The sequence below is a fragment of the Mus caroli genome, chromosome 13 (assembly GCF_900094665.2).
Source record: "Mus caroli chromosome 13, CAROLI_EIJ_v1.1, whole genome shotgun sequence".
NCBI lineage: Eukaryota > Metazoa > Chordata > Mammalia > Rodentia > Muridae > Mus > Mus caroli.
This window is the reverse complement of record NC_034582.1, coordinates 63,461,733-63,487,850: the sequence shown is the minus strand read 5'-3', so window position 1 is coordinate 63,487,850 and position 26,118 is coordinate 63,461,733. Positions and strand designations below refer to the sequence as shown.

Below are 26,118 nucleotides of genomic sequence, written 5' to 3'. Positions count from 1 at the left end.
TGTAACAATACCTTGAATGGTGAATTTAAGTCAACATTGCCCAATGTTTCTATCTCTGCTTTAGTGAAATTCTTCATTGACCTCTGTTAATGGTTATCAGTACTCATGAAATATTAGATACAATTTCAAATTACATTCATTTTCATAATATATTACATATAATTAAAGCTCTTAAAATTATTTTTCTTATTAATTAAGTAGTGTGTTCAACTGATAAGATTTTTTAATTAAAATAGTACAACCTTTACAAATCATTTCATATCAGAAGATAACACCGAAAAAAATTATATGATAGCAAGACATCCATTCAAAGCATCACTGTGACACTGAAAAGAATTTTCAAGTGAAAGAGATATCAATATTTGGTATTTGAAACGATAGGCACAAGATGATTCCAGCCTCATATTATGGCATATAAACAAAAACCCTGTAGGAGGTTTAAGAAGATTTTATTTTTTTATTAAAATTCAACTGATAAGATTTAACCCCTTATGATTATTTGTTTAAATCCATATTCAGGCTGAAGTTATTAAGTTCCCAAATAAGTTCATAATATGTTTATCAATGACATACCCCTTAGAAAGCACTAGAATTGCAAATGGTATTTGAATTGAGGTCTGATACTGCAATGGCATTGATGTCTAAAGGTTTTGAATTGAACACATAGCAAGAGGTCATACACCTGGATCTGTTCTTGATACATGTTACTTAGAAATATAAAAGTCATAGCCAAAATGTTTTGTTACTCCTGACACCACTAGGCTGATTCTGGATGTTTGGGTGGACTTCTGGGGTGGCTGGGGGAGAATCCCTTCCTCTTGTCCTCTGCCATGGGAGGGTCCATGGTGGCATTGCCAAAAGTCTGGTGTGATCTGGATAATAAAACACAGGGAATTTGGCCATGAAGCAAAGGAATAAAAGGACATTCCTGAACTGCAATCACTTCACTTCTCTTTAGGAAAGTGAGGGATGCTACTGGGGTCGATATCAACATGCGTGTGGGAGTGCATTCTGGGAACGTTCTCTGTGGTGTGATTGGTCTCCAGAAGTGGCAGTATGACGTGTGGTCTCATGATGTTACTTTGGCCAACCACATGGAAGCTGGAGGAGTCCCTGGGTAAGACAAATATTGAATTTCTCTCTTCAAGGTGGTGGCTTAATTAGACATGCCAGGTGAACAAGGTAAAAAAAGAGTTGCTGAGTTTTACATGACTACTCTTACCTGTGTTGGAATTGTGATACCTGTGTGACCTCTTATGAAAATCACAGGGTGGGGGGGGAGGGAGGGAGGGAGAGAGGAAGGAAGGAAGGAAGGAAGGAAGGAAGGAAGGAAGGAAGGAAGGAAGGAAATATTTTTAGAGGGGTTCAGGGCCCCAATTCTATAAGCCCTTTAGCCTCTATTCAAGCATATGAATATCACATAGTCAATTCTAAACCCTTACTTATTTGCAAATTTACCAATATTGATCTGAATTACCATTGAATGATTCAGTACAGGCATGGCATCACTCCAGCAGTGGAGCATCTACAAGCAGTAGCGTAAGCATCATAAGCAGCCATAGAGTTCACTTGTGGTTAGTAATTAGTCATGTGACTCTCATATGTGCGAGCTGTAATTCAGAGAAGCCTAGGAGTGTGTATTGGGAAGGAAATCCATTCTTTCATACAGTTGAGGCCCTTGTGCTAACAGACCCCAGATGTGGATTTTGACAGATATTCTCACAGGAAAATTCAGTGTGATCCAACATTTTCTGATGAAGTTCACCAAACTCTCTGTCTGCACAAAGAATCTGAAGGTATTAGGCACTCGTGACCTCCAGATGCTGTCCTTCAAAGCAGTGGCAAAGTAGTCTATAAACCTCCACTGAAGTCACTATTTCTAAGGACACACTGGCTTTCCTTCACTTGGAAGAGAAATGATTCCCCAAATCATAAAGAAACAGAATACCTTTCTTTACAATTGTCCCTTTATCTGTTTAAATTTTCGATTTCAGACGTGTTCACATTTCCTCAGTCACTCTGGAGCACTTGAATGGGGCTTATAAAGTGGAGGAAGGAGACGGTGAGATAAGAGACCCATATTTAAAGCAGCATTTGGTGAAAACCTACTTTGTAATCAACCCCAAGGTCAGTACCACTCTGCAGTGTTTATAATTAGCTCGTGATTTCCGTGATTGGGAAGGAAGAGCAAAAGTATTGTTACAGGCAGTGCTTTTAGTCAGGAATTGGTATATTTCTCTGCTACTCTTCACCTTAAACTACTTTAAGTGCATTCAATGGCTTGATTATAGAAGACACTTTGCAATGATACATTCAAATATTTATTCAGAAAACATTTTAAAAGTATCTCCTGTCTGTATGCTGGGGACAGAAGGAGGGGATGAAGGATGATGGTTAGGGTTAGTATAGAGATATGTCTATGTTAGTGTGTGGGGTTTTTGTATAATCCTGCATGTGAAAGGCTCTTAGTGTGTATAGCCTCGAAATCTGTGAGTTGAGAAGAAATATTTTATTGAAGCCATCAAAACATAAGAATCTAATGAGATGAACTAAGATAACTGAAAAAAAGAGAGGAGATATTTTATGATTAACCAGAAAACCTCACAGTCCATTGTCAATCCATTTATGAAGATATAGATACATACAGATTCTGCTTCCCTTGTGTTCCAGAGAGCCCATCACCTGGGACATGTACAGACAGGACAGCATGGCCTCTTCTTGTATGCACACTGCCTGTTTGATGAAATCAAGGGACTCTGAGCTTTCAGTGTTGTAAACTTCTCTCAGATTCCTGACAAATTGGTATTAACATAATTTTCAGTTTAAGACCCTGAAGCTCCAGGCAGTTGCATAACTGTCCAAGTGACACTACTAGTAAATAGTACAGAACACAGCAAGATGGGCTTTAGAGCCATGTCAGCCAAGATCACAAAATCAAGATCAAATTCATAAGCATTTGTCTGTAATAGCTTCCCTGAAGCCTGGTTCACCTTTAGGGACATACTTCTGATTAGCTTCACGGTTGACCTAGAGGTACATGAGTGATGGGTATCGTGAGTAGTGAGCAGATGGTACAAGTCATGTATTCAGGCCAAGAACACCAAAAACCGGATGTGTGAGGCCACCTAGCATGATCAACACAGCCAAACCTAGTTACAAAACCATCAACACAAACCAAAGAAGATCCTAAGTTCTGTCAAAGCATTTACTTTATGCATTGTTATCCATTAAATATCAAGTGATTGTAAGTTTTACTATCTAGAAAAAAAAAAAAAACAATTCACTTGGCCAAATGAGGCTGGAGTATGACCTGGGAAGGGATGAGTAGGGTTGGAGTGTGCCTATTGTGATGCTCTGCTTCTCCTCCCAAGGGAGAAAGACGGAGTCCTCAGCATCTCTTCAGACCTCGACACACTCTGGATGGAGCCAAAATGAGAGCATCTGTCCGCATGACCCAGTACTTGGAGTCCTGGGGAGCAGCCAAGCCATTTGCACATCTGCACCACAGAGATAGCATGACCACAGAGAATGGGAAGATTAGCACCACGGTATGCTTGCCTTGGAGCCATGGGCATGGTGGGAGGGCTGGGAGCTCCTGCCCCAGCCACGAACCAGCCATTTCCAGCCAAAATCATGCTTGTCAGCAATGATGGTGATCTCTGAATCCATGGGTAACAAAATTAATTAACCAAGCTCTTCTTTCTCTTATGAAAAGTGTATGATACCTTGAGTATCTAATGAAAGCAGTTGTGAAGCCATGATATCCTGCTCATGGGCATTATCAAGACTATTCAAGACGCAGGTGTGCAGGCTCTACAACAATCTGCCTGACCCTTTGCTGTGTTTCCCTGTTCTGGTTCCAACCAGAAATGCCAAAGCTTCTCACAGTGGGAACTCTTGCAATAAGATACAGAGAAGAATATAGAAGATTGATCCAGAGGAAGCAGGAAGGGTGAACACAGTTGAATCACTAATATAATCTTAAAAGCATGCCTCAGTCTCGAAGTGGAGTCCAGTTTCATGTGTAATAGCAGGATAAAGTTGAGATAAGGTGCAATGTTTTATGGTTCTCATTGGCTAAGAAAAAGCATGGTAGGCTGGCAGGTAAAGTCAGCTTTCCATCTTCCCTCTTCTCCACGCTTCAGACTTGATAACAGATCCTTAAGTCCTGCAAGTGGGGGCCATGCATCCTTGAGATTATCACATAATTACATCATTTCCCCTTCCCTTTGTACCTGCCTGTCTTAGTCAGGGTTTCTATTCCTGCACAAACATCATGACCAAGAAGCAAGTTGGGGAGGAAAGGGTTTATTCAGCTTACACTTTACACACTGCTGATCATCACCAAAGGAACTCAAGCAGGTCAGAAAACAGAAGCTGATGCAGAGACCATGGAGGGACGTTCTTATTGGCTTGCTTCCTCTGGCTTGCTCAGCCTGCTCTCCTATAGAACCCAAGACTACCAGCCCAGAGATGGTCCCACCCACAAGAGGCCTTTCCCCCTTGATCACTAATTGAGAAAATGCCTTACAGCTGGATCTCATAGAGGCATTTCCTCAACTGAAGCTCCTTTCTCTGTGAAAACTCCAGCTTGTGTCAAGTTGACACAAAACTAGCCAGTACACTGCCAACTCCCCCAACATAGCCCTCCTTCTGTCTTTCAAATTCACCAACTCTTTTTTTTTTCATTAATTGCTATTACATACCTAACTCAAAAATAAATGTAAACCAAGAGAAGATTGTGAGTGGTCAGTCAACAGAAGACAGTGTTGGCTGGAGTTTACATTCTAATGGTCAGGGAGATCACAGTGGAATAATATCAATGAATAGCGCTATCTCAGGTTCAATAAGCACCGTGAAGATGGTAAATTTAAGTGTATCAATTTAAGTGAAATGGTGTCTGTCCTAGTGTGGTGTAGGGATGAACCTCTCAGGTAAAGGTCAAAAGTGAAGCTCCTGAGGGGAGCTGGCAAGAGCACAAGGTCAAGTCCCTCAATGGAAATGAGAACTGCAAAGATTCTGAGAGAGAGAGAGAAATGTCCTCATCTTCCACCTAAGGGTGAAGCAGCAGGCACTGTGAGATGCATACTTGGGGTCTACTTGGAAAGGGGAGCAGATGAGACTTGGTGGCGAAATGGATCCATGCCATCAGCAGGTCTCACAGCTGGAGAATGAGGACAGATTGAGGTGATAAATGTAAGGGGCAGTCAGGTTACTTAAAATAGAAAAGAATCATAATCTTTCTAATAACCACCATCACGTTGACATGCCTTCTTCATATCTCAATCCAACAAGGAAGGGCATGGGTGGTTGTGCAAGCCTGAGACATATGAGAGAGGTTGACGCTAGAGATTCTACTGTGGAAGCTGAAGCTCAGCATGAAACCATAAGAAGGGGTTCCATGCTGGGGTCATCGAGCACTCGGGGGTACTTAGAAAAGGCACCCCAGGCTCTAGTGTCCAGTTGCCAATTATAATCAATATTCCTAGTTTAAAAATAAAACATGAAGCATAAGTTTGTTTGAACATACTGTTCAAGCTTTTACTTTAACTCCACAACATGTATACAAAAGCATCCCTGTGGTTTTTGTTTGTTCAATTGATTGGTTTTTAACTCTCTGGCTGTTATTAGGCATCGAGCTATCTCTACTGTCATTCCCAGCCCATGTCTCCATTCCAATCTTTCTGGAACCTCCTGTGCTCATATGACATTTTCTCTTCCTGTCCATTGTCTCCAGAGTCCACCCATTTAATCCTTGGTGCCATTTCTTACAGCCTGGTTTGCCAATCAGTCCTTGGACAGATATTGACAAATACTTTTATGTTTTAAACACTGTCAAATATTTGTGTGATGGCTGAGATTCATTTCCACTTGATTGTGAATTTCTGATAACTCTAATGAAGTCTTCTGCAAGTCACCATTTGAAGCTAAAATTGAGCATTTTAAGACTGTAAACTTTTAAAAAGCCAAATTATGTTGCTACTCCCAGCATCTCAATTGCCAATGTTTATGGATTACACCAACACTTTTATTAACAATTATATTTGTTTACATTTCAAATGTTGTCCCCCTTCCCAGTCTCCCCTCTGCAAATCCCCCATCCCATCCCCCACCCCCTTTGCCTCTAAGAGGGTGCTCCCCAACCCACCCACTTCCACCTTACTGCTCTAGCATTCCCTTATGCTGGGGCATTGAGTCTCCACAGGACCAAGGGCCTCCCCTCCACTGATGTCAGATAAGGCCATCCTCTGCTACATATGTATCACATGGCTCCCTACATCTATACTCCTTGGTTGGTTTAGTCCCAGGGAGCTCCCAGTGGTCCAGTTAGTTGGTATTGTTCTTCCTATGGAGTTGCAATCCCCTCCAGCTCCTTCAATCCTTCCCCTAGCTCTTCCATTAGAGTCCCCAGGCTCAGTCCGATGGTTGGCTGTGAGTATCTGCATTTGAATTGGTCAGGTGCTGGTAGAACCTCTCAGGGAACAGCCATATCAGTCTTGTGTCAGCAAACACTTCTTGGCATCAGCGATAGTGTGGGAGTTTGGTGTTTGCAGATGGAATGGATCCCTAGGTGGGGCAATCTCTGTTGGCCTTTCCTTCAGTCTCTTTTCCATTTTTTTTTTATGTCCCTGTCTTTCTTTTGGACAGGAACGTTTCTGGGTTAAACATTTTGAGATGGGTGGGTAGCCCCATCCCTCAAGTGGGGGTTGTGCCTGTCTACTGGAGGTGGTCTCTCCAGGTTGTGTCTCCAGTTTGTTGGACATTTCACCTAAAGTCATCACCACTGGGTCCTGGTAACCTTTATACCAATATTTTAAGTCTTTATGATACACCTTTTTTTCTCAGGTAGATTATCACTTCATTATTTAAATTATATTCACCATGATAAGAGAAGAAATATATACCATCTCAGGATCATTAGCACATTCTTCCTGAAAGATGTTTTTGACACCACTAATTAAGTTTCTTTTTTATTGCAGGATGTGCCAATGGGTCAACATAATTTTCAAAATCGCACCTTAAGGTATGGTTTGTCATTGACTATTTAATTTTTGAAGGCATATTGCTTGTTATTTATTTCTGAGAGTAATTATCATCAATTAGAGCTGTTTCAAAGGTGTCTTCCAAAAGAGCAGCTACTGTGAAGAGCCCTATCAAATTACTCCCAGCTTCTAAAAATAAGAATATTAGTGTCTTGTTATTAGGCTTGAGAGAGAGAAGAGGAAAACACCACCTGCTCGACACTTTACACTGTTAAATGCTTTCTTGCAATTACTCTTCCTACTAGACATACAGAGTTTTAAATATCTGAATTGTTTTACATTTTTAACTGCTGTTTAAAAATCAATGTTTGTTTTGAATCCCAAAAGCGACCCCCAAGCTGCCCACCCTGCTCAAAAAGAAAGACCTTTACAAGAACGTCCTTATGTGTCCTGCCACTATCCATAATAAAACCATATCTCCATCTTTTTGTTTAATTTATGTGTATTGGTGTTTGTATGCATGTATCTATGTACACCACATGCTTGTATGAACGGCAGAGGCCAAAAGAGGGTGACAGAGTCCCTCAGACTGGGAGTTTCAAATGTTGGGAACTATAACATGGGTGCTGGGAACTGAACCCGTGTCCCGTGCAACAGTAACAGTGTCTTTATTGATGTAATAATCTCTTTGAGCCCCACTACATATTTAACATCACACCGATTTATCTTACATTTTACTGTAATATTGGAATAATTAATGTAAGCTATTGGCACAAAAGTTAAGGTAACTTTCCTTTCTCTACAAAGAGACTACCTTTTTGGTTTACAAAAATGGAAGAAAAATATAAGATCCAACATATTTTCCTATAGCATATGCAATGTATCCCAAGAAGAAAGCAAACATGCCTGTCAGGCCTGTCTGTTTTCCCAGAGCCCTTCCATATGACGACTGTAATGAACCCTAATTTGTATTTCTGCAAGTGTGAAATTTTAACATTGAAATTTAGTGCTTTCATCTTTATGTTATGAAAATGATAAGGCTCTTGGTTTTTTCAAAATACTTTCTGTTTCCATAATATATACTATATAAAGGTAATCTTAAGATTACACAGTACCTCTATATCTCTATGCTACCTTGAGAAGGCATCCCCTTTCTGGGGATGTACACAGTACCTCTATATCTCTATGCTACCTTGAGAAGGCGTCCCCTTTCCCCTTTCTGGGGATGGTGAGATGTTCACACATGTTTAGCAATTATTCTCAGGACCATCTGGTTTCTGTATTCACCACCATGCAACTCAGTTTCAAATGACAAGATACAGTGGGGAAAGCGTCACAGGAACCCACACAGACAGGACGTGTCTTCACAGATGACTGTGGCTAGCAGTCTAATCAAAGCCTGCTACCATTTTATCTCTTGTGTCAGAAAAAATCTAACCTCATACCAACTGTGTTCCCATGGGATAGATACTGTTGCATAATCATTATAAAGGGGAAGAGCCTAAGACACAATGGAACTGGACAATCCTAAGACTCTTCTGACTACGAGAGCTGAAGTCAGCAGATGATTTTATATAGTGTCCAGCCACTGTGCTTCTAAAGCATGGGTGGGTTAAAAGGGCCTTCTTATGTACTTGCTTCATGTTGTCTATATTTGTTGATCTTTAGTAGCCTCTAAGAACTGTGTAGAGAACACAGCTTTTGAGCCAGACTGCTTCCAGAACTGTAACTGGACCCTTACTAACCTCTCTGAGGTTGGTACCTGACCAGGGCACTGACTTCTCTTGACACCATCTGTGCCTCTTTAAGTGGACTCACCCAGGCACTTGGATTGGACAGACCTGAGAAGTCCAGAACCAAGATGAGTGTTGACACATTTGGAAAAGGGGATTGGAGCACAGAGTGGAACTCAGAGTCAGGGGACAGTGACAGGACAGAGAACCCAGCAGTTCTGAATCAAAAAGACCAAGTCCCAATAGGCCATCGAGAGGGTTTGGTGAGAGGACCAACAGGTGTATAGTTGGCTTACACTCTCAACATTGGAAGCCACATAAATAAGAAATCTGTGTCTACATCAGAATGATTCCCTGGATGGTACATTTAAATTATTCATTATAATAGGCACTTCATAGCTACTTCACGGGTTGTGTTTGAAATAGTGAGCCTTGCACAGGTGTCATGGTGCTAGCACTGACCACCACTGAGCAGATTAGCAAAGCTGACACATTAGCTCAACCTCTCAGGAAATATGTGCCTTTTCTTGTGAGCACCAACCTCACTGCACATTCCCTTAGACTTGGCCAAAATGTGAGAAAGAAAACCATGGAAGTACAGAAACTCCAGTCTCCTCCTGGGACTTGAAGATTGCACTGAGGGTCTAAATACATCAGGGAGGAGCCCATAAAAAAGGGTGCATGTCCACACCAGGTGATTGATTAAGCTCTACTTAAAAAATAAAAGTGCAACGAGCCAGAGGAGAGGCTCGGAGGTAGAGCACAGGATGATCCTGCATTGGACACTTCAGGATTCTAGTGTCAAAACCAAACAGGATCAAAATCAATATGCTTTCTTCGAGAGGATTGGAATTTAGTGTGCTCAAGCTTCGTCATTGATTTGGCTTGATGTGTACAGTCCGAACACCCACCTTCTGTCATTTTTGTTTTAGAATGAAATCAGCCCTTGACCTTTTCCAGAATGACAGAGACAAAGAACAAAGTCAAAATGTAGAGAGCACAAACATTGCTGTGGCTCACTGATATTTCTGTGAGATTTCATTACAGATAAACAATAAGTGTGACATTTCATGCTTGTTAGTGTTCTTATCAGTATGTATGGGTATATCAAACCTCAGGAAAAGTGCCAGCACTACTCCAGGTCAGATCCATCCATTTAGTTTTAAACTGCCTAGATGCATGTGTCTGAAGACTGGCATAGCCTCATCTAGACTGGCTAGCAAGGGCCAACCTGTGCCTTTTAATCTTTCCAGTAGATATTTAACTCTTAAAAGACATATCAATCTCAGTTTCTCCTTTATGCTATTGTCGTGTAAATTATCCACCTTTCCTGGCAGGAGGAAATTCCCACTTTTAAGTGGCATATCTAGACTTAGAAGCTCTCATGTGTTATGTCTTAAGATCACCTGCTCCAAGACCATGTGTGGTAATCTCTAAGTCTACAAACACAACCAGGTTGTCTTTTGAGTGTGACTTTTGCACGTCACAGAATCTTTATGTCATATTCAATTATATTCAGTAGATTACATATGAAATGAAGCTTTGAGATGCCCAAACAGAGACTGTAGCTTTGCAAATTCTTTGAAACTGGCTGAGAAATACATCAAAAAGGAATGACCAACATAAATTCCTCTAAGGATCGTTCTACAGCCAGCATGTTTTAATCATAAAATTAAGTTTAACAAGTATCACACACCAAGTACTTCCAGTGGTGATTTGAAATCCCAGTGAGTTTCACAGAATAGTAAGCCAACATACTGTGGTAAATATTATGGTCAGTTTATTTAGTCCCTGGTGTGGGTGTATGCTTTGTTACCATTAGAACTTGACCACATATTAACCTTCATACTAACATTCTCACTCGTATTTCCTTTCTGTGTAGAACTAAGTCACAGAAGAAGCGATTCGAAGAAGAACTGAATGAAAGGATGATCCAAGCAATTGACGGGATCAATGCACAGAAGTGAGTGTTTTAAATTTCGATCAGCTTATTTCAAAGCCTGATGTGTGAATACAATGTAACATTTTCCAAGTGTCTCCTAGCCAGTGCTTCCATGAGTACAATGCAACATTTTCCAAGTATCTTCTCACCAATGCTTCCATCCTTATCATGGCAAACCCAAGCCTCTCAGACAGTTACTCATTTTCATTCCAACTGCTCTATGTTTGTAGGATTTCTTTTATGCTATAAAAATTAAGTTCTGTCTAGAAAGGATTCACTCAGTTACTTAGTAATAAACACCATGACAAGTAATCCTACAAAGAAAAGTCATGGGTCAGATTATATACTTGGCCTTTTTTTTGAAATTAAAATAAAATTACATGATTTTCCCCTTCCCTTTCTCCCTCCAATTCTTCCCATGCATCCACCCCATTTAAATTCATTGCCCATATTTCTTTGTTTTATATTTTAAAATTAAAAAGTGTAGAGAAGCTTAGCTGTGTCATGAAACTCATCTATGTCATAAAGGAACTCCCCTGTGCCATAGTAGGACTTGGCTATGTCACATGAGAAGTCAGCTATGATATAGAGGGCCTCACTTATGTCATACTGAATAGTACCTGTTTCATGGAAGAGTCACCTGCACCATAGAGAAAGTCACCTATACCATAAGAGGACTCTCCTGTGTCATAGAGGACTCATATATATCACAGAGGACTCACCTGTGTCAAAGAGAACTCACCTGTGTCAAAGAGGACTCATATATGTCACAGAGGACTCACTTGTGTCAAAGAGAACTCACCTGTGTCATAGAGGATTCATCTATGCCACAGAGGACTCACTTGTGTCATAGAGGACTCACCTATGCCACAGAGGACTCACCTATGTCATTGAGAAAGTTGTTTTTGTCTTAGGGGACTCAATCTGTGCCATAGAAGACTCACTTGTGTTATTAGGGACTGGACTGGACCCTAGAGCCTTCTCTGTGCGAGGAAGGACCTCACCTATGTCATAGAGATCTCAGGAGAGCCAACGGCAGATGAAGTGTTGAGCACACCTATACAATCAGTGCTTTTTAAAAATTAAATTAGAATGAGAAACAGCAGGTTGACTTGAGAAAATGCTTAAGGAAAAAAATCCATATTTAAGGTAACCTACTTCATTTGTTATATCAGAGTTAACTTTTGAAAAAATATAAACGACTATCACCACCTTCAATTAATATAGCTTAATGTAAAGTTGCAAGGCCTCAGTTGCCCATCTTCGTAAAATGCATATTTATCCTAGACTGCCCCAGTCTAGATATGCAGAACACACGGTGTTTATGAGAAAGCCATAGGTGCCTATTGTATAGCATGTGTGTTAGGCAATGAAGCATCTTGATCAGGTGAGCTGCAAGAAAGATATACAAGCTATGGCTATTATTGCCTGTCATAGCTCTTTCATGTGTCCAAGTTGACACACATACCATCATCCTGTATGCTCAGGTTCCATGAGAGAGCCTGGTAGAAAGCTGACTCTGGAATCCTCATAGCATTAGCTTGACCTCTGGTCCAGTGAACACTCGAGCACTTCACAAAGAAACAAGCCACTAGCAGCTAAAAATAAGGAAGAGGGAGAGTCATCCAACTAAAGGAAACAGCATGCAAAACTTAGTTTCCCCCAAGAATAACACACATTAGAAGAAAGAGGAACTCTTGCCCACTGACAGAGTTTTAACGCCAGAAATAATAACAATAACAATAGCAACACTAAAATTCCAAGCTCTGATCCCAGCCTCAGTGTGTGCTCAGGTGGGACCCTTCTGTCCAAACCATTCATCCTCTCAAGAAACCATTAGACAGTGCTACTACAGTGGCTTTGCTTTATTGCTGTTAAGGTTAACTTTGAACTGTTGCTTTTCTTTGCCTCATTATTATCCAAACATGCACATAAAGATGGCATGATCCTTGGCTCACACCTTTAATCCCAGCACTCAGGAGGCAGAGGCAGGAGGATTTCTGAGTTCGAGGTCAGCCTGGCCTACAAAGTGAGTTCCAGGACAGCCAGGGCTACACAGAGAAACCATGTATCAAAAACAAAACAAAACAAAACAAAAAAGGCAAGATCCCATACAGCTTCCAGGTAGATGCTTTGAGCGGATGCCTTGACTGTTTCTGTCATAAGTTTCCCGACATTTTCCACATGAAGTAGAAAAGAGTCTAATGTTCTTGAAACAAGACAGGGAGCTGCTCATCAGTAAGCCCTTCAGCCTCTGGGTTTGGTTGGCATTGATTATGTTTTGTTGTTCCCTAACCATTAAATCTTGTTGGGTTTGGTAGGATCCTCTGGTCTTCTGGTTTCCACCTAATGATTCCATTGGAACTGAATTACCAATTAGTGTTTCTCTCTATTTATATAAAACAGTGATTTCTCTGCAGATTGCCATATGTTAAGTTCAGCATCAGACCATCAGACACAGCAAACTCCCTTTTCCAAGTACATGCATGAAGTGCAAGACCAACACACTCACTTCTGTCTGATCTGAGTCCAGCTCCACTGCCAAGATCTGATTAATCTCTGCAGTACCCAATGGGCCATGCATCCTAACACAGCCATGTTAGAGGCCAGGGCTTCAAGATATGACACTGAGGAAGACACAAACATTTAAAACATTTAACCCAAAATAGAATGGCTGAGTCTCTCCCTCCATGGCTTCTGTCATTTCAGAACATGCATTTATTCTTCCACTGGAGAATGTTCTCAGGGAAGATGGGGCTGTGTTCCACATTCTTCACATAGGATCTCACTTGTAATCTCCTTTTATTTTTCCTAGAAATAGAAAAAAAATAAATAAATCATAGTAGAAAAAAAAAAACAAATTAACAGGGAAACACCAACAGTGTGGGCCAGAGATAGCATCCGTCTCTTCATGCTACCAGATGGGAAACATAGGGAAGATAAGGATAACATGCACGCACGCACAGCATGTTTCCTGCCCTCTACACTCCTACTATCTGCCCCTTTCTCCTCTCCCCTCCCCTCTTCTCTCCTTCTACCCTTACTGTCCCTGCCCATTTCCCTCCTTCATTTTCTTTTCTTTCCTGTCTTTTCTGTCACTCTCTAGTTCTAATTTCCAAAAACAATATCAGACCTTATCAGCCCCACATAAATCCTTTCTATCCAAACAGGCCAGTCAGTTCTGTGAACAAACCCTGGTGAGGAGAGTGCAGGCCTAGCATATCAAATAGACAGACTATAATACTAAATGTGAATTTCATACAAAACATGAGAGGGAATGGAGCCATTTGGGGGCTTCACGGAGACTAAATCCATGGAAACAACACAGTCTCTTAGTCCAAAGATGCCGTCAGATTTGTTCACCATTTACTGCTCCAAGAGAAAAGCCACAGTCACACAGACCTTGCTATGGAAAGGGGAAATGAGGGTGTGGATTGGCTGGGATTTGGTTGTTTCCTCAGGAATTCCTGGCTTGTGGGCTACCATGTTGGGCTTTGGTAATCCAGGGCAGGTAAGTTCTGTCCCGGTGCCTTCCTGCCAGATGCCGGAGCTGTAAACCCAGATGTGGTAGGTGCACTCTGGCAACAAAGAGAGAACTGCGTTCTAAAAGTTTCTAAAGTTCATTCTCATTTTATTTACAAATTTCTGTCTTCTGGAAGCATTTTTTAAAATTAGATTTTGCTCTTTGATAAAGGAAAAAAAATGGGGGGTAGTTTACCTACAAGTGCTATACAAATACATATTCTGATGAATACAGTTTTAACAGCGAGTATGGATAAAATTTGTTTGTGGGCCAACAAGGTAGAAAAACTGGTAAAGGAGCTGGCCACCAAACCTGGCGATCTAAATTCAGTCTCCATGACCAGTAAGAATTGAGCTCCCTAAGGTATCCTCTAACATCCACACAACAGCAGTGGCCTGTGTGTGCCTAAGTGCACACGCAGCAGGAGTGCATGCACACACACACACACACACACATACACACATGCATGCATGCCCACAAAATCAATTAACATGTAATCAAAATTATAAACAAAATAAAATTTATTTTTATTTTCTGGGCATTTTCATAGGAATCAACTGTGATTTCTAATTTAAAAATTTCAAAACTGCTTCCCCAAAATAGAAATTTGTTTTTTTTTTTTTTGGTTTTTTGTTTTGTTTTGTTTTTTAAATAAAGTAAGAATGGAATTTAAGAATTTGAAATAAATAAGAGTGAACTTTTAAAAGTGGAAATAAAATCAGGAGTTGAACCCTACAATAGTCTTATAAAATAGATCAAATTCTACCTCTGCTAACAGTATCAGAAATACCTACAACATCTGTTTTTTAAACCTGTAATTTAACCTTCTTTAGTGAAGCAGTGCAGATGTCCAATCTACTTTTAATGATAGCTATTCTGGAACACACTATTGGTTCTGGATTCTAAGTTGTAAAAGGGTCACTGGTAGTCCTGTCTTCTGAGTCAGTCAAGTTGATGTGACCATCTGTGTGGGAGAGTTAGACAGCAAAGGTGTCTGAGACCCTGGAAACCCCACCTTAGCATTCTTGGTCTCCTGGCTATTGTGCCATTAACCACAGTCCTGAGTGCCAGTCTGCTCTAGAGGCCTAATCTGGAATCTTACTGAGTGTTTGGCTGTCAGACCATTTCACTTACTTCAGTCCCATGATTCCTCACATGTTCATCCTGCATCTCTCTAATTCATTGTATTGGAAAGTACTGTATTAAAATTTTCAGGGCCAGCAAGATGGCTAAGTGGGCAAAGGAGCTTGCTCCCAAACCTCTTGACCTGGGTTTGATTTCTGGGACCCACATCATGGAAAGGGAGACCAATTCCCACAAATTGTCCTCTCCCATCCATACATGCACTGTGGTGTGTTGTGCTCCAAACCCAAATAAATGATAAACAAATCTAACTTTTTAAAGAATAAATTCATGTGATTTAATAATTGCTGAAATATTTATATGACGTTTTTGGAAAACTATGTGAAACACAATTCTCTGGGATTTTCTAATGCATATACTCAGATAGATAGGTAGGTACATACATACCTGGATATAAAGATAGGCAGATGGGCATATATACAAACAGGTGGATGAATAAAAGGAGATGCATTTAAATAGATAGATAGATGATAGATTGATAGATTAGATAGATAAATGATTGACAGGTGATATATATGATAGATACATGATAGATAGGTAGATAGATAGATAATAGATTAGATAGATAAATGAAAATTAGATGATAGATAGATAGATGGATAGATAAATGGTAGAGATAGATAGATGCTAATATATGGATAATAAAAATATTAAACGCCCATATCTAGATGCCTGTGTAAATATGTGTTAAGTGCAGCTATAAACATATGAGTATATAAATATATACAGGCCACATATTTGAGACTATTATATTTTTTTAAACAGAAAGTTTTATTAAAGGAAACATAGGAAAATAAGTATGTTTGTCCTTCAATGAGTAGTGATCCAAACCAATCAGTAATGATTTGTTCTTGGTATTCACAGGCACTTTTCTGTATTGGATTTAGGATTTGCTTTGCATTTCTATCATGATTCATTTGAGAAAGCTGTCTTTCTCCTTCACGCTTTTCTCATTCTGTTGTCACTTGTGAAGCTGTGCCGCACATTCTATGCTCAGGTCCCGTGTCCTGTGCCCAGTGCTTCCATTGCCTGGGGTTGCAGTGAGCAGATTTCTCCTGATATTACCACTGTATAATCTACCTGAAACAGATTCGTGAAGTTGCTGATCTGGAAGGATGATCTCATCCATATAATTTTTATTCATTTCTCGGTATCAGGGTTATGTGCTTGTGTTTGTGATGTTTTTGGTTTGTGCCAGCATCATAAACCTGTGGGTCTTTAAATTGATGTTTTTAGTAATTTTTAATAAGGTGTATTCATTGTGCATGGCACTGGATTCCATAAAGACATTTTCACTAAGCTCTATTCATTGTGTATGGCACTGAATTCCATAAAGACATTTTTACACAAGCATATCATATATTTTGACTGTATACCCTCCCCCAGCCCCATACACCTTTTTTCTTCTTTCCCCAGCCTCCTCTTTCCTGATTCCCATAAACAAATTTCTATTTTAATGACTCCAGTCACTATGGAAATCCTTGTAAAGGTTCTTCAAAAACCTAAAAGTATGCCTATATATGACCTGATTATGCCATTCCCAGGAACATGCCCAAAAGACGAACTCGACAGGTCATGGCAGTGCTTACACATAAGCCTTATTTTTAGCATCTCCTGAGAACTTCCTGACATGGTTTTTATTGCCTTGAAATGAGAAAATGACAATAAGAGGATTTTTGGTGAGCATGGAAGAAGTGTGGACTTAGCTGTATCCTTGGGATGAGGTATTTTTTGAGCTAGTTAATTTGGTTAACTTTAGTTTGGATTTAATGTGACAGTTGTATTATGTGATTTTTTTTTCCCCAGAAGGGCATTGTGTGACTACTCCTGTAGCATTTGTAGCCATTTCTAGTATCCAAACCAAATAAATTGCTATTACATGCCAAAAATATATTCAGCATGGCAGGGTTTAAACCGGGAACACTGGACGGTTTGCTTGCTTTTGTAAATCATTGTGGATGCTTAGTTGGATGTTTGATGTTGTCTGTCTTCCTCACCTCTAGGCAATGGCTCAAGTCAGAAGACATTCAAAGAATCTCCCTGTTTTTCTATAACAAAAATATAGAAAAAGAAGTAAGCCATTTTTCCTCTTTAAACTATTATAATTTTCTTTCTGAAATGTAGTTTTGATATCAATCATGAAACTGAGTGGATGTTTTTAATATAGTTTTTGGTTAAATACTTCACTAATATCCATGTTTGAGGCATTTGTTGAATTTGCTCTCTGACGATTTCAGACATGTACCTAGGGCATTGATTTCTGCAACCCCAGTCTGCACCATCTCTAACTGGGTCAGTGCCGTGTATGTACCTCACCTCTACTGCTCCTGGGCACTCTTTCATAACATTTCTTTTTTGCCAAATGCTCTCTCTGACCCAGTGGTATTCTCTGCACTCTTGGTAGTAAATGATATACAGTTGAGATTCAGAAAAAAAAAAAAAAAAAAACAAAAAAACAATAATAGCGAATGTTTGACTTCTTGTGTGTAATTCTCTCAGAAAAGTCTTTTAAACAGTGTTTCTGAACCTTCTTAATGCTGAAACCCTTGAATACAGTTCCTCATGTTCTACAATTGAGATTCAGAAAAAAAACAAAAACAAAAACCAACAACAAAAAAAAAACAATAATAGCGAATGTTTGACTTCTTGTGTGTAATTCTCTCAGAAAAGTCGTTTAAACAGTGTTTCTGAACCTTCTTAATACTGAAACCCTTGAATACAGTTCCTCATGTTCTGGTGGCCCCAAGCCATAATGTTATTTTCATTGCTATGCCATAACTGTAATTTTGCTACTGTTATGATTCATAATGTAAATATCTGTGTTTTCCAATGGATTTAGGCAACCCCTCTGAAAGAGTCATTTGACCCCACCAAAGGGCTTAATGGCCCACACACCAGTTGAGAACCACCACATTAAAAGAAAAATTACTTCCAATAAATTGACAATGTTGTTACACAAATTGTTCTGATTCGTTGACAAAAGTCAGAGGTTTACATCTAACTTCTGTGTTAAGAAGATTAGAAAACTCAAACTTTTAATTTTGCTGGCACCAGGAGTCCTAATGAGCTGGTTTAGGCTCAAAAACAAGCAGCAGATGTTTGACTTTTATAGATCTGCTAAGCGCAGGTTAAAAAGTCTTCCTAGGTCCTGTTAGGCCACCTGAAATCCACTCACTTCTTGATTTGTGTTGATAGAAAGAAGGAACATGGTTCAGAGGCCACGTCCATCATCCAACCACATCATTACACACTCAGTTTGAACAAAATGATTAGATTAGTGGTAGCATTTGCATGACTGTTATGAATATTCTGCACAGAAGACTCAGCGCATCGTTTTCTAGAAAACGGAGTGAAAACATCCAACATTAAAAGTCTTTCAGAGAGTACACATGGAGCAACCCATGGCTCCAGCTGCATATGTAGCAGAGGATGGCCTTGTCAGGCATCAATGAGAGGAGAGGCCCTTGGTCCTGTGAAGGCTTGATGCCCCATTGTAGGGGAATGCCAGGGCAGTGAGGCATAAGTGAGTGGATAGGTAGGAGAACACCCTCATAGAAGCAGGGAGAGAGGGGATGGAGTAGGGGATTTCCAGAGGAGAAACTGGGAAAGGGCTAACATTTGAAATATAAATAAAGAAAATATCTAATAAAAAATAAAAAAGTAAAGTCTTTTAGAGTCCATGAAGGTGGATTTTATAGGCTCTCCCAAGTCCCCTTGGTGTACCTGGTACACCAAGATCACTTGCCACTTTTTTGGTAAAATACTGTCTAAAAATTTTTACCAACTTATTACTTAATAACATCTCACCCTGGAGTGATGCTAAGAGATACAAAAGGATGTTTGTTATATAACGGCCACACTCTTCCTTCCTGCTAGAAACCCGTGATCATTACCAAAAAGCCAATCCAAACCATCTCCATGCAAAGCCCCGGAGAAGTTAAAAACTAAGGAGGGAACAGAATGCATATGGTCTAATCACATTCCAGCAGTTATGCTAATGACACGCCTTCATCAGCATGCAAATTGTCCTGGATATTAAGACACAAAATTCAGTAGGAACAAAATTCTAATAAGGAGAAGGTAGTCATCGTTAAGACCTCAGCTTTGGAGAGACTGTACACACTCTCCCCATGTGTGCACATCTGCAGATGCCAACGCTAAGGCAAAGTATGGAGAATGCTGGAACTTAAGCACCCACAGCCTGCACTTCCAGCGAAAGGGGGAGAGAATACAGGCAGACATACGTAGAAAGAATCATCAAGAGACAAAAGGGAGAGCTGCTGTCTTTCAACACCAAAACCCGAGTGGCTCACATCTAAGAACCGCATCTGTTTCTTTCTAACTCTGGAACCAGGCTAGGTGGATATAGCTGATAGGACCTGAGAGCATCTGCAAGAAGTTACAGTGCCATTTCATAAAACTTTGTCTCCTTCCACTTTGTTATGAGCCTTGTTAGGGAAATCAGCGTAGCTTCCTGTGTGGAAGACTGCATTTGCTTTTCCTGATGCAGAAACTAGGGCTTCACGCACTGCCAGTCCCTTAGCATATCAATCATTAATATTAAAATGAATTCTGGCCTGCAGTTCCTTCAACCAGAAGCAGGGACAGAAATAGTTTCTGCCTCCCTGTGGGTGTCTTGTTGGTATTTTGCATTTTGTATGTAAAGCATTCAGAGTTGTAAATCACTTGGGGCAAAGACCACCACCACCACAGTCATCAAGGATGCAGTGATGCCTGGCTTTGTGTTCCTAAGTCAGTTGAGAACAGTGGTCCTGCATCGTAGACAGAACCCCTGCTAATGGTGTTGGACAAGACAAAGGAGGCTCCCTGAGCCAGCCTCAGAACCAATGCCACATACCTTCATTCAACACTTTAAGTAGCCCTGAGATCAATGATGAGACAAAACATTGAAATGTGTGCATTTCATATGTCTGTTTAAAAGTGTCATTATTTGGAAAGTCATTCTTTTTCTGAAAATAATGGTAGACTATAGAAACTAGGACCCACACAGGAAGGACCCACTAAGCCCTCCCACTCGGCTTCCGTCTGGGGTGCTTCCTTCCTAACTGGCTTGAACCCGTTACAGATCCGTGGATCTCGAACATTTACTCATACACCGCAGCCTTTGCAAGTCACTCACAGTACATTTGGAGGGAGGACATTTGACGAACTGGGATGAGCAGCCATAGCTTGTTTCTGCTGAAATCTGCAATTTGCAAGTGTCATCCTGCCCCAGATACAAGGCTGCTGGGTAGCTCTGTTGTAGCTCTTCTCGTGGCAGCAATCAACCATCTCTCACAGTGTCCTTTTCCTCCTCAGTACCGAGCCACTGCACTGCCAGCATTCAAGTACTACGTGACCTGTGCCTGCCTCATCTTCCTCTGTATCTTCATTGTACAGATTCTTGTACTGCCAAAGTAAGTTCATGAACCCGCCCCGTTGGGATTCTCAGCTGCTGTGCCTCTCTCCCGAAGCCTCAGTGTGTTTGAAGGATGTGCAAGCATGTACTTTTACAAACAGAGGGCCATTCTTCATATCACAGTACTTGAAACATAATGCAGATTTTGGTGGCCATGTGATAATAACACCTTGCAATTGAGCTCTTTGTAGATAAAGCATATCAGCCTCAATTCTTGAGACTGAACATTATCAGATCAGGGAATAATTTCTATAAGGAAAGCCAGAAATTACTCCCTGATCTGATGATGCAAGGTGTTCTGATTTCCTGCAATGTCAGGGACCAAACCCAGAGCCTTGTGCATGTGAGTTGAGTGCCCTGCTATTATGCCGCATCTTCAGACCAATCAGTACCCTTTCTGATTTTAACACCATTGTTGGGGCTTATGAAATGTCTCAGTGATAAACTGCTCAAATAATAAACATGAGGAACTGACGTGAAAGTCCTAACACCTACAGTTTAAAAAAATAAAGAAAAATCAGTCTGACACCCCATCCTGCACCTCCAGCGCTGGATGGGGTCAGAGACAAGTGGATCCTGGGATCTTTTTGGTCGACTCTTCTAGCCAAAATGGCAAGCTTCAGGTTAGATGAGAAACTTGATTTCGAAAAATATGGCAGACAGCAATAGGGGAAGGTACCTGGTGTCAACTTCTGGCATCCACAGCACACATACAGAGAAAAGCACCCCTGCACATGTTTGTGTGCACATATGTACATACACAGTGTCGTGGGGTGAAGATGGACACCTGCTCTACAAATGCCATTCCTCCATTTTTTGTAAGTTCTGTGAGTTATGCACCTACCCTTCTTTCATCTTAAATCCGCCCACTGTCATAGGTCAGCTTCCAGCTGGTTTTAAGAGAGACGTGAACACAAGGAGAAATGTGAGCCATGCAGGTCCTGTCTTTTAGGATAGAGTCCTTCAGGTTCCACCAACTCAAAAAAAAAAGCATTATATTGTAACTGGGGGAATTGGAGTCTCATCTCAGTGTTCTTAGACTCATTAGTAAGAGAATTTAATAACAGACCCAGAGACAGTCTTGAAGAAAGTTTTATTAGAGTTTGAAAGAGAAAAAAACATCACAGGTAAGTTGTAAATCTGAGAGGCTTCCTGCAGGAAAATAATGGAAAAGGGAAAAGAGAGGAAACCTGTGCCATTTGTAAGCAACTGTATGGTAGAAATGTCAGAGAGAGAGAGACAGAGACAGAGACAGAGACAGAGACAGAGAGGCAGAGACAGAAAGACAGAGACAGAGAGAGGTGCCCCCTCACTCTTTCTTTAAAGGTTGGGACTATGGCACACATCTGAAAGAAAGAGATGGAGAAAAGAAAAATTTACACTTTGCCAAGTAATTCAGAAAATCAGGCAGGCTTAGCCTAGCACTCAGCAAGTGACAATTCTGAGGGCAGAGTGTCTGATAAGGGAAAGTACATTATTCCTCCCATCACCTTAGCATGGCTCAAGGTGAATCAGCCTGCCTTAGAAGTGGTTCCATGTCAGGTGATTGACAGGCCCAGCTGGATTAACTTTTTGGAGTAACTTAAAATGCAAGGTCTCGATCCAAGAACAGGAATAGGTTCCAGTCTTTTGACAAGGGAAAATAGTGATCCTTGATGGGCATCGACTGAGCACTAATAAAGGTTTCTGTACCAATCCTCCCTCTAAAGAAATAACCTAACCTCATGGGAGATGCACCAAAATTGGGGGGATAGAAGCAGTCTACCTCCACCATGACACCCGAGGTCCTGTTTCAATGTCATTCGACAGACAGGAGCAGTATCCGGACTGGTGATCCAGTCACATCCCCACATATAGCCAAGGCAGGTTTGCTCAGAACACAGATCTCTGTTCTGCTTACAGGATCTATACCCTGAGCTCTATCCACTGCTTTTGCCGTCCTAATTCCTAAAGGGTCCTTCCTCTCACACTTACTTTCATATGGCTGTCTCCAAAGAAGATGACTTTTGTTTTATAGCTTAAAGGAAGTTTTAGGAAATCCATCCTTCCTATTATAAATGGAGATATGTGTCTGTATATGTATATGAATATATATATATTCTGAAATAGATTTTCTCTAGTCACTGCCTATTCTGTAGGAGCCAAAAAAGAAAAGAAAAAAGCATTTTCAATCTACCAGGATTCAATATTGTACTGCCGTTTATCCTGTGTAGTGCAGCCAGGATTTGTGGGCAGCTAACCTGCTCAGATTGAGTGGCACCCTTTCCTGATAAAGATGCTTTGCAATTAGAAGCAAGCACTATCTTCCCCTCTATACAACAAAGGTTTTCATCCTGGGCACTGAGCCAGAACCCTGACATTCACAGGAGTGATAGCCAGCCATGGCATTACTCATGCACACAGTTCCTCAGCTGTCTCACCAGTTTTGGAGAGGTTCCCACCAGATTTCCTCCTTTTTTACAAATTAGCATCAGCAGGCATGGGCCCCCAAGGCACCCTTCTTCTCTGCTTTAAAAAAAAAAAATTTCCTCAGTGAAATTTCCCACTGTCAGCTGATCAGCCTTCCGTTCAAAAATGCCAACAAATTAAATTCCTTTCTAGTACCAGGCCTGAAGCAGCTGGTATGTGAGAGAAATGTGTGTGCTCCACTAGGGCTGCCAGGGAGCAGAAGTTTGTCGTGGAGTCATGATCACCCAGGGAACTGGGGCACAGCGCCACTGGCAAGTGCATAAATTCGTTTTCCTGCATCTATCCATTACGTGAACCTCTATATTACCTACATCCTAAGTGATGCAGGGGCTGTCGATCACTGGAAAAATGAATGGTTGTTTTTTAAAAAAAATCCCCAAGGAAGACAAAAGACTGAGAAAAAAATGCTTCATAATTCTCAGTTAAGAAACAGATTGCAACCCCTTCTGATCAGCGCCAGCACGGGTCACCTTGGGCAAGGAGTCAGCAGACACTCCCACCGTCCCTAGAGGACTCTCCACTCGATCTTAGGATCACTGGTGAGTGGAACACAACATCAGTTCCAATCCAATCTCGAGGGACCTGAGACGGCATTAAGGAAGCAGAAAACCAGCCTAACCAGGGGCACAAGTCCCTTGTGGTCTGCACCAGCACCAGGTCACCTTGGGCAAGGAGTCAGCAGACATCCCCACGGTTCCTAGAGAACTCTTCACATGATCTTAGGATCACTGGTAATCCTAAATTCCAATCCAACATCAGTTCCAATCCAATTGTGACGGCCTGTGACAGCAGGAACAAGGACATAGGAGCCCTTCCTAACCAGAGGCTCAGGTTCTTTTTGATCAGTTCTGGTTTACCTTGGTTCCAAACAGGCCAGACAGCTCCACGGTCCTCAAAGGAGACACCATTTCCAGGCACTGTAACATGCCCAGAATCATAGGACAACAAGATCCCAGGATAACAGGAGCTGGGTCACACCAGTATTTCAGGGTCTCAGAGGAGCTTGACTGCCAAGAACTCTGATACACCCAGAATCTCAGGTTCACAGGATCGCACAATCAAAGGATCACAGGGAAAGTTGGACTCTGAGGAGTCCTGAATCAACTAGGATTATAGGAAGGACAAGCTCCAATCAGATATAGTGAGGGCAGCAAGCACTTGAGAGATGGCAGGAGGAAAGCATAAAAACAGAAGCAACAGAAACGAAGGTTACTTGGCATCATCAGAACCAAACTCTCCCACCTTAGCAAGTCCTGGATACACCATCACACCAGAAAAACAAGACATGGATCTAAAGTCACTTCTCATGATGATGATGGAGGACTTTAAGAGAGAAATAAAGGAAAACACAGGCAAACAGCTAGAAGCCTTTAAAGAGGAAACACAAAAATCCCTTAGAGAATTACAGGAAAACATTACCAAACAGGTGATGGTATTGAACAAAACCACCCAGGATCTAAAAATGGAAGGAAAAACAATATAGAAAATCCAAAAAGAGATAACTCTGGAGATAGAAATCTTAGGAAAGAAATCAAGAACCATAGAAGCGAGCATCAGCAACAGAATACAAGAGATGGAAGAGAGAATCTCAGGTGCAGAAGATTCCATAGGGATCATGGACACAACAATCAAAGAAAATGCAAAATGCAAAAAGAAGCTAATTCAAAAAAAAAAAAACATCCAGGAGATCCAGGACACAGTGAGAAGACCAAACCTATGGATAATAGGAGTAGATGAGAATGAAGATTTTCAACTTAAAGGGCCAGCAAATATCTTCAACAAAATTATAGAAGAAAACTTCCCAAAACTAAAGAAAGAGATGCCCAAGAACATAAAAGAAGCCTACAGACTCCAAATAGACTGGACCAGAAAAGGAATTCCTCCTGACACATAATAATCAGAACAACAAATGCACTAAATAAAGACAGAATATTAAAAGCAGTAAAGGAAAAAAGTCAAGTAACATATAAAGGCAGGCCAGACTTCTAACCAGAGACTATGAAAGCCAGAAGATCCTGGACAGATGTTATACTGACACTAAGAGAACACAACTGCCAGCCCAGGCTACTATACCCAGAAAAACTCCCAATTAACATAGATGGAGAAACCAAAGTATTCCANGACAAAACCAAATTCACACAATATCTTTCCACGAACCTAGCCCTGCAAAGGATAATAATGGGGAAAAAACAATACAATGATGGAAATTACATCCTAGAAAAAGCAAAAAAGTAATCCTTCAACAAACCTAACAGAAGACAGCCACAAGAGCAGAATCCTAACTCTAACAACAAAAATGACAGAAAGCAACAATTACTTTTCCTTAATATCTCTTAATATCAATAGACTCAATTCCCCAATAAAAAGACATAGACTAAAAGACTAGCTACACAAACAGGACCCAACATTTTCCTGCGTATAGTAAAACCATCTCAGGGAAAAAGACAGACACTACTTCAGAGTGAAAGGCTGGAAAACTGTTTTCCAAGCAAGTGGTCTGAAGAAACAAGCAGGAGTAGCCATTCTAATATCGAATAAAATCAACTTCCAACCCAAAGTTATCAAAAAAGACAAGGAGGGACACTTCATACACATAAAAGCTAAAATCTTCCAAGAGGAACTCTCAATTCTGAATATCTATGTTCCAAATGCAAGGGCAGTCACATTCATTAAAGAAACTTTAGTAAAGCTCAAAGCACACATTGCACCTCACACAATAATAGTGGGAGACTTTAACATCCCACTCTCATCAATGGACAGATCCTGGAAACAGAAACTAAGCAGAGACACAGTGAAACTAACAGAAGTTATGAAACAAATGGATCTAACAGGTATCTACAGAACATTTTATCCTAAAACAAAAGGATATACCTTCTTCTCAGCACCTCATGGTACCTTCTCCAAAA

At 40.7% G+C, this 26,118-nt stretch overlaps 1 protein-coding gene across 1 annotated transcript in view; it reads left to right on the top strand.

Annotated features, from left to right (window-relative positions):
* The window catches only part of Adcy2 (adenylate cyclase 2), a 389,152-nt gene that overhangs the window by 277,093 nt on the left and 85,941 nt on the right, over positions 1–26,118 (top strand). Inside the window, exons 8-14 of the mRNA XM_021179908.2 lie at positions 959–1,117; positions 1,995–2,127; positions 3,372–3,548; positions 6,981–7,024; positions 10,599–10,679; positions 17,328–17,397; positions 20,644–20,741. Coding sequence (XP_021035567.1) covers positions 959–1,117; positions 1,995–2,127; positions 3,372–3,548; positions 6,981–7,024; positions 10,599–10,679; positions 17,328–17,397; positions 20,644–20,741 — 762 coding nt within the window. The remainder of the gene's footprint in view (positions 1–958; positions 1,118–1,994; positions 2,128–3,371; positions 3,549–6,980; positions 7,025–10,598; positions 10,680–17,327; positions 17,398–20,643; positions 20,742–26,118) is intronic.